The sequence below is a fragment of the Nannospalax galili genome, unplaced genomic scaffold (genome assembly GCF_000622305.1).
Source record: "Nannospalax galili isolate Female #2095 unplaced genomic scaffold, S.galili_v1.0 scaffold395, whole genome shotgun sequence".
NCBI classification, from domain to species: Eukaryota; Metazoa; Chordata; class Mammalia; order Rodentia; family Spalacidae; genus Nannospalax; species Nannospalax galili.
Window position 1 is genome coordinate 629,327 of NW_008335527.1, and position 9,931 is coordinate 639,257.

Below are 9,931 nucleotides of genomic sequence, written 5' to 3' on the forward strand. Positions count from 1 at the left end.
CAGAGATCCGCCTGCCTCTGCCTCCCGAGTGCTGGGATTAAAGGCGTGTGCCACCACGCCCAGCACTAGTTCTTTTTCTAACACTCAAACATTGCTTTTCACAATTCTTTTTTGGTTTTTATGATCTTTAGAAAACAAAATTCATTAGAAAATTTGATGTAAAGTAAAATTAGAAATAAACCTAAAATTTAAATAAATTAAAAATATAAGCATTCCAAAGGCTAGTATGCTCATCTAGTATTATCAATTCTGCTACTTTATTTTTTTGGTCTTTTTGAGACAGGGTCTCTCTGTAGCCCTAGCTGTCCTGGAACTCACTATGTAGACCAGGCTGGCCTTGAACTCACAGAGATCCACCTGCCTCTGCCTCCAAGTGCTGGGATTAAAGGCATGTGCCACCACACCTGGCCTCCACTAGTTTAAGAATGCCTTCTCCTGTGTTGTTAGCTAAGAAAGGAAACATTCTTTTTCTTTTTATTTATCCCCTGCCCTCCTCTATTTTGTTGTGTTTCTTGGTGTTTTTGAGGCAGGGTCTCAAATCAGCTCTGAGGTCAGGCTGGCCCTGATCCTAATTTTATTGCTCTCAGCTCCTGAGGGCACATATCACAGGCATGTGCCACCATGTCAGCTTTCTTTTTAAGAGGGTCTCATAATGAGTGCAGGCAGGCCTTGAACTCAGGGTTGTCCTGCCTCAGTCTCCCAAGTAGCTGGGATTATGGGCTTGTACCATCAGGCTTAAGGAGGACTTCAATACACTGAGAATTGATTGGTTTTTTTTCACTCTTTTTCCCTTCAGATTTATAAAAAAGAAAATAAACTTTCACATATAATAAGTATGCAAAATTAGAGTCTCATACTTCTGGCAATATTTTAACAAGCCAGACAACCTAGCTGAACAGACTAATGATCCACTTCAATTTGCTCTTTCTATCATTGTCTAATGTTAATTCACACTATCTTTTGTTGAGTTTTGGCTTGTAGTATTCTTTCCTTCTGTTGGTATTTTCTCAAGATCAATTATTTACCTGCTTCTGCCTCTGAAGCAATTTTCACTGAGCGGTGGTAGCAGGTGCCTTCGGGGTTCAGAAGCTCCCCAGGATCTTCTTGCTGACTGTCACAGTGCTTCAAAAGAAGACATGGCAGCTGGCCGATAGAATCCTGAGGCACTTCTAAGCCTCAAAGGCGCCCACTGCCAAGGCTCAGCAGCTCAGCAAAACCTGCTTCAGAAGGAGTGAAATACGAACTTTCTAAAAACAAATGAAAGCCAAAGTATCAGGGTTGATAAAGTAGAAAAGTCAATTATGACTTAATTACTCATTTCCTTTAAACACTGATTCTAAAAATCAATGCTAATATGCAAATTCAATATTAAGATTCCAACACTCAGCTAAAACTCATTAAAGTTGTTATTCGTTAAAATATTCCAAAACTTCCTGAGTTTTCATTTTCTATTTTTTAAAGACATAGAAAAAGACACTGCTTATTAAAAAGGGTAGGTTGAGATTATGAAACTGAGTCATAAACTTTGAATTAATGGGGTAATAATATATACTGGGGGCTTGGAAATTAAGCATAATGTCAGAGTAATTGCCTAGCATGCATGATGCCCTGGGTTCAATCCCCAGCACTACCTAAAAACCAACCAACCAAAAAACAATATACGGCTGTTTACTGTTCTTTTCCTAGTTATAAAACTACAGAGTAACTGAAGGGAAATTGACTTTTCAGAAATCTAAAGCTTACCTATTGATTGTGGAGAATCCATATAAGGGTTAGATTTTGCATAGTGGGAGCGGTCTGTGGCCAGCATCACCTCAAATACTTTATCTGTCTTGATGATTCCATTTTCTGAAATGAATGAGACAAATATTTAAGCAAGTGTGACATCAGATGTATTTCAGAATTACTATTCTGGCTGCACTGAAACAACAATATTGGAGGTCACTGCCATGGTCCAGTTACATATAACCTAAATCTTTAATGACAGCATTCAAGATGAAGAAAAGTAAAAGGATTTCAGTTGCATTTAGTATATATGTATACCTCACTGACTGAATTTGGGGTTGAGATGTAGTAGTCATTCAATGATCTGAAAAGTCCTTAAAAGGAATCAGGAATAAGGAGGAAAAAAGTAGGTTATTTATTTAAATAGGAGCTATGGATCATACAAGTGGAGAGATTTAGCAGTCAGTTGGATCTAAACCTTAGGAAAGAAATCATAGTTAGAAATAACATGTTTTATTTATAGATAGAAAGTGAAGTAATCCAAGTGAATTTAAAGTGGATGGGAGGACACACAGAGAAGACAAAGAGCCAACATTTAAGAGGATACAATATAAAATACAACCTTCAAAATGATAAGGAGCTATGGGGCTCATGCCTACAAATCCCAGCACTAGGGAGGCTGGACGCTAGACTGATCTACAAGTTCCAAGCTAGTCAGAGCTACATAATAAGGCTCTGTCTCAAAAAAAGTCAAAAAAGCACAACAAACAAAACACAAGAAGGAATAGAAGCAGAGGCAGAAGCAGAGTTACAGAGTTCAAGAGAATGGAACTTGTCAAGAAGGAAAACAAGGTCGATAACATATAGCATTCAGTTTCCCCAGCAGTTAATTCTTTGGCATTTAATGTTAAAATCACAATAGCCCTCATGATATTACACTCATAGTTATTCAATAAAGAGTTTATTTCTTCCTCCAATATGTCACTGACTATGACACATGCTAAACCCATTACTACATGCTTACATAAGACCAAACACAATAGCCCAGTTACAGATATTAAAATCTGTAAGATTAAATATAAGGCCTCAATTTTAACAATCCAGAGATAAAATTTTCTTGCTACTTCTGTTTTGCTTTTTTAAATTTTTTAAATTTGCTTATTTTTACTGTATGTGTTTGAGTATTTTGCCTGCATGGATGTAAGTCTACTGCGTGTCCAATACCTGTGGAGGCCAGAAGAAAGAGATCCCCTGAAACTGGAGTTGCAGACAGTTGTTAGCTGCCATGTGGGTGCTGGAAACAGAACCTGGGTCCTCTGCCAATGTAGCCAGTATTCTTAACAGTTAAAGCATCTCTCTAGCCCCTTGTGCTTTGTTGAGACAGAGTTTCAGTCCAGGGTGGCCTCAAACTTATAGTCCTGACTCAACCTTCTGAGCACTCAGGTGATAGGTTACGAGCCACCAATCCAGAATAAATTATGTATTTTCTTTAATATCTTATTATTTTTATTTTATATGTATGAATGCATTGCCTGTATATATATATAAGTGTACCTGTGTACCTGTGCAATGCCCATGAAGATCAAAAGAGGGCATCAGATCCCCTGGAACTGGAGTTACAGATGATTGTTAGCTGCCATGTGGGTGTTGGAAACCAAAGCTGGGTCTTCTGCAAGAACAGCCAATGCTTTTAACCACTGAGCCATCTCTCCAGCCCCAGAATAAATTATATTTTTAAACCAAAGGCTTTGCTACCTGGGCACGGTAGCACACACTTTAATCCCAACACTTAGCAAGAAGCAGACAGATCTCTATGAGTTCAAGGCCAGCTGGTCTACACAGTAAATTCTAGGTCAGCCAGGGCTACACAGTGAGATCTTGTCCACCCCCTCCCCCAAAAGAAGCTTAAAAATGAGACTACTGCAATAAAAGCATGCATTATGAGAAGTTTAAATACTTATGCAAACTAATGTCATTTATTCATTGATTATGGAGCTTTCAATCTTGGGAAGGTAATGGTGGCCACACAGTTGCCGAAAAGAAAAACCTAAACCTGAGATGAAGAAGGGGCACAAACAAAGCCACACAGGACTGTTACACCATCACTGTACTCGGATGCAGAAAATACACAGACTTCAATGACCTGTAAGGAGAAAAGCAGCAACAAACAGCAGCAGAGTTCTTGCTTAGTGGCCCAGAGAGATGGCTGAGTGGTAAGAGCAAGTACTGTTCTTACAAGAGTTCAATTGCACTCAGGTTTGGCAGCTCACAGCAGCCTGTAACTCCAGCTCCAGGGGGATCCGATCTAATGCCTCTGATCTCCAAGGGCACATGCAATACACACACATAACCATAATTAAAAATTTAAATCCTTAAAATAAGTTTTTTAAAAAGATGACCCAATTTCTGAAATGTGCAAAGGCTCTAACAAGACATTTCTCCAAAGATATGCAAATGGATTAATAAATACATGAAAATATACTAAGCATCATTAGCCATCAAAAATACAAATTTAAACCACAACGTTACACCAACAAAATGGTTATAATTTTTAAAAACTGGGGTAAGCCAAGTTCAGTAGCACATGTCAGAAGGTTGAGACAGGATGGACACTTAGGGTTTCAGGCTGCCTGGGCAACATAGTAAGATCTTATCTCTTAATTCCACTCCTAGGTATACATCCAAAAGAAATGAAAACATACATTCCTATACTCTATAAATGGTCATTTATAGCATTGTTTAGAAAAGCCTAAAAGTAGAAACAATAAAATGTCTATCAAATGATCAATGCACATAAAATGTAGTCTATCTGTACAAGATAATATTACTTAACCACAAAAAGGAATAAACTATTTGTTCATACCACAATGTGGCTAAATCTGAAGTTATGCTGAGTGAAAGAAGTCAATTATAAATGACTATATACTTTTTCTTATTTTTAATAAAATATTTAAATAGGCAAATCCATAGAGATAACAAAACAGATTAGTAGTTACTTAGGGCTAAGGACGATGAGAGAACAGAGAGGTGACAGGTGTACCTTTCTGAGTAATGAATATGCCAATGTCATCATACAGTGCTGTACAGTCTGAGAGAATATAGCAAAACTGTCTGGGGGCTGGAGAGATGGTTCAGCAGTTACAAGTACCAGCTGCTCTTGCAGAGGACCCAGGTTTGGTTCCCAACACCCACATGGCAGCTAACAGCCATGCATAACTCTAGTTCCAGAGGCTCCGTTACCATCCTCTGACATCCTCGGGCATTGCACAACACGGGTATACCTACATACATGCAGGCAGTATACTTACACACATTTAAAAGAAAAATCTGAGGGGCTGGAGAGATGGCTCAGTGGTTAAGAACACTGGTTGTTCTTGAAAAAAATCTGAGGGGCTGGAGAGATGGCTCAGTGGTTAGAACACTGGTTGTTCTTGCAGAAGACCTGGGTTTGAATCCCAGAACCCACATGGCGGCTAACAAACTGTCCATAACTCCCATCCCAGGGGATCTGACAGCCTCTTCTGACCTCCATGGGCACTACATGACACGGGTGCACTTACCTGCATGCAGGCAATACACATAAAAAAATTAAAAATAAAATTATATTTAAAAATACATCTGAATGACACAAGTTAAATGGATAAACTACACTGTAGAATTTTATCTTAGGAAAGCTGTTTAAGGAAGAAAAAAACTTTTGTGGGACAGGCAGCTTTGTTTCTGAGGAAGAATAGGTAAAAAGGAGGGATGGTACCTTGAGGGGGAAGTGGAGGTGAAGAGAAAGAACCAGCACAAACTAGGAGCAGCACCACCATTTCTCACACTGACACAGCACATCACAAATCTGCAGTCACATCAGTAGCTCACTAGGTACCCTTCAACCCCACCCACAGAATGCCTGAAAGGAGGAAAACCAAACCAACTTCATTCAAAGCTACTCAGAAAACAAAATGCAAATCAAAACATTTCAGCTGACTAATCAATTTATTTTACGTTCACCAGAAAGTAAAAGTATTTTAGGAATAATCAACTTCAAAACATATTCTAGTAAAACTATTTAAAGACCAAAAAAAATTAGAACCTCAAAGCAGGTTAAAAAAGTGTATGTGGCGATAACATTGGGTTTCTTCAAGCAGCATAAAAACAAGGCAAGAACAAAGTAAATGAAGAGCAGAGCACGAAGGAGCAAGCCACCGCTGCACTCAGTCTATCCAACCACAAGAGCCTCAACCTAAGCAAAGACCAGTTACACACCACACAATGCCATCATATCAAGGTCTAGGAAAGGCAAAACCTAGTAGGGAAGGGCTGATCTGCAGCTGCCAGGGGAACTACAGGTTGGCAGTGGAGGGAAGAGCAAATGGGGCTTATGGGCACTTGGGGCAGAAGAAATGTCCTGTGATAAAGATGAGCAAATTTGCAAAGGGCAAAACAGCAAGCATTTTAGGCTTTGTGGGCCATACAATGTGAGCTGACAGCTCAGCTCTGTCACTGCTGGGCAAGAACACCCACAGACATAATGAAAGTGTGCTCTGTGTCTGCCTAAATATTTATAAAACCTGCATCAGCCTAGATTTAGCCAACAATTTGGTGACAGCTGCACATTTTATGTTTGACACAGTTTTAGAATGATATTTTTCAAATTGGTAAATTGTGTGTGTGTGTGTGTGTGTGTGTGTGTGTCAGAGAGAGAGAGAGAGAGAGAGAGAGAGAGAGAGAGATACACCTATAATCTCAGCACTCAGGAGGCTGAGGCAGCCTGTGTTACAGTGAAACCCTGTCTCACAGAACCAACAACAAAAAAAGAAAACAAACTACAAAGTATGTCTCTAACAAGTCTATATGGTAGGCACTGTTATTTTATTTTATTTTATTTTATTTTATTTTATTTTATTTTATTTTATTTCTTGTGTAGCCCAGGCTGGCCTCAAACTCACTATGTAGCTGAGGATGACCTTTATCTACTGGTTGTTGGACTTCCACTTCCCAAGTGCTGAGATTACAAACATGTGCCACCATGCCCAGTTTACAGAGTGCTGGGGAATGAATCAAGGGCCTCTTGCATGCTAGACAAGCACTACACCAACTGTGCTAAATCACCAGTCTATTATTATTCCACTCTATAGATAATTAAAATCAAGAAACTGGGCATTGTGGCATATACCTATAAACCCAGCATGTGCAAGGTCATCCTCAGCTACAGTAAAGCAAGTTTAAGGTCAGTCTGGGCTATATGAGACCATCTCAAAAAAACTAAAAATAGGGCTGGAGAGATGGTTCAGTTGTTAAGAGCACTGGCTGCTCTTTTAGAGGACCCAGGTTCAATTTCCAGCACCCATATGGCAGCTAACAACTGTCTGTAACTCCAGTTCTGGGGATCCGACGCCCTCTTCTGAGCTTCAAGGGCATTACACAACACAGGTGCACTTACATATATGCACACAATATACTCATACACAAAAAATTAAATATTTTTTTAATTAAAAATAAAAAATTTTAAACTCATTATGTATTTTTAAAAAAGATAAAACTGAATCAAAGTCACATTGTGTATAAAAGGGACTTTTGATGCCAGTTGACAACTTTACTACTGCTAGTAACATATTCAAGTAACTTAATGAGTTCTAGACATTCATTTCCCAAAATAATTCTTGTTCTGACATCAATTCAAGTTCCAGAGGGATAATTCACAGATTCTCAATACCACAAAAATGTCTTAAAAGTCATTCTTTGTAAACTGGTCCCACTGCACTCTACCTGAAGAATTACACTAAAATAGTGCATCCTGGGGCTGGAGAAATGGCTCAGCGGTTAAGTACACTGGTTGTTCTTGCAGAAGACCTGGGTTCAAATCCCAGTACCCACACAGCAGCTAACAACTTTCCAAAACTCCAGTCCCAGGGGATCTGACAGCCTCTTCTGACTTCCACTGGCATTGCAAGACACAGGTGCACTTACCCACATGCAAGCGATACACGCATACACAAAAAAAATAATAAATAATAAATAAATTTTTTTTTAAAAAATGGTGCATCCTATGCTAAAAATGCCCTTGCTACATTCAGAACACTGGAGCTATCAGAAAAATCTCCCTGTATTAAGATAAAACAAGTCCCTCTTTTTATAACCCACACACAGGGATATTTTAAGTGTTGTTCTCAAGAAACACAATGATATTCTGAATTTTCCATTCAGTCAATTGTTTTTACCCATCTGAAGATACCTGACCAGACAAAGCCTTAATTTTTCCAGGTTGAACAGTCTCACTCAATATTACCAATTATAACTCATCAGATTCTTGTATTGTTTTTGTTTTTGAGACAGGGTCTCACTATGTAACCCTCCCTGGCTAGCCTGGAACCTGCTATGTTGAACAGGATGACCTAGAACTCATAAAGATCCACCTGCATCTAAATATTAGGATTTATAGGCATGCACCACCACACCCTGTCCCTCCATCAGTTTTGAAACCACTATCATAATCATTTTTTTCACTCTTCTCTAGATAGATACATAAAGTGTGACATCTTAAACATACTGCTCAAGCCACATTCTAAAAAAAAATTCGAAGAAATTAAAGATGGCTTAGCAAGTAAAGTTTCTTGCCACCAAGCCTGACAACTTGAGTTCAATTTCCAGGACCCTCAAAGTAGGAGGAGAAAACCAATTTTCACATGTACACCATGGATGCCTCACCTACCCACCTATCACATACATTCACATGTGCATGCATGCGTGTGCGCACACACACACACACACACAGAAAAAAATTTGAGGTCAGCCAGAGATACGACAAAACAAAACTTGGGAAAAAAACCCTCCAACAATAGATCACTGTTAGGCAATGTACTTTTATAAACTCGTGAGTTTCTTTGGTTCCATTCTTGTTCTATATACACTGAAAAATGGAATTTACTAAAAAGCTTTAAATTGTTCTTGCGTTTATTTTTATTTTATGCATATGACTGTTTTGCTTGTATGTAAGTGTACCACATGGGTGCAATGCCCAGAGAGGTCAGAAGAAGGCATCAGATCCCCTGGGACTGGAGTTACAAAACCTGGTCCTCTGCTAGAGCAGCCAGTGCTCTTAACCACTGAGCTATCTCTCTGGCCCCTTGTTCTTTTTCATAGGTATATTTTTATTTATTTAACGTTTGTACATGGTGCTGGGACTTGAACACTGGACCTTGTACATGTAGGCAGGTGTTCTACTACTGAGCTACATACTAGTTCCCCTAAATTGTTGTTAATAGCATGTCATCTATCATTTGTTAAAAAGCTGAACACAGGGTATGCAAGATGGCTTAGTGGGTAAAGGCACCTGCCACCAAGCCTGATGACCTGAGATGGACTGGGACCCAAATGGCAGAAAAAGAAAACCAACTGTCACTAGTTGTCCTCTAACCTCCACAAGCATGCAAACACACACACACACACACACACACACACACTGTAAAAAGCTATAAATACATGAACGCTCAACATAATTTTATTAGGGCATTACTGGTTGCTTGAAAATTTTTCATCAGAAGGATCCTGTTATTTGTTTTTGCAGAGGATCTCATGTTTGTTTTCAAGGTATATTATGTTTTTTATTTTGTATATGTGTGTCTCTGTGCACATAAGTGCAGGTACAAGAGGAGGTCAGAAGAGGGCATTGAATTCCCCTGAAGCTAGAGTTACAGGCTGTTGTGAGCTGCCTGGTGTGAGTGCTAGGAACCTACCTCTGGTCTTCTGCAAAAGCAGTTCACACTCTTAATTGCTGAGCAATCTCTCTAGGCCTAGATCCGCTTTTTTTTTTTTTTTTTTTTTTTTTTTTAAAAAAAAAAAAAAAAAAAAAAAAAAGAGGACGATAAATCTTTCACTGTGATATATCAAAATAAGCTAGCCTTGAACTCACAACCCAAAAACCGCCTCTGCCTTCCAAGTGCTGAGATTACAGGCGTGCGCCACCACACCCATTTTTAAAAAATGCCTAAACCTCTGGGCATGATAATACTCCTGTCATTTCAGCAATCAAGAGATGGAAGCAGGAGGATCAGGAATTCAAAGCCAGCTTTATATGACATTGTCCTTTAAAAAAAAAAGCCAGCCTGGCATGGCATGCCTTTAATCCCAGCACTTGGGAGGCAGAGGCAGGAGGATCTTTGTGAGTTTGAGGCCAGCCTAGTCTACATAGTGAGTTCCAGGACAGCTGGAGCTACAG

General features: G+C 39.2%; 1 protein-coding gene across 3 annotated transcripts in view; it reads right to left on the bottom strand.

The window, feature by feature from the left end:
• Pcmt1 (protein-L-isoaspartate (D-aspartate) O-methyltransferase) overlaps window positions 1-9,931 on the bottom strand; it is a 43,683-nt gene that overhangs the window by 23,024 nt on the left and 10,728 nt on the right. For all 3 annotated transcript variants that reach the window (XM_008830408.3, XM_008830409.3, XM_029562205.1), the window contains exon 2: window positions 1,744-1,848. In XM_008830408.3, the coding sequence (XP_008828630.1) occupies window positions 1,744-1,848 (105 nt within the window). The remainder of the gene's footprint in view (window positions 1-1,743; window positions 1,849-9,931) is intronic.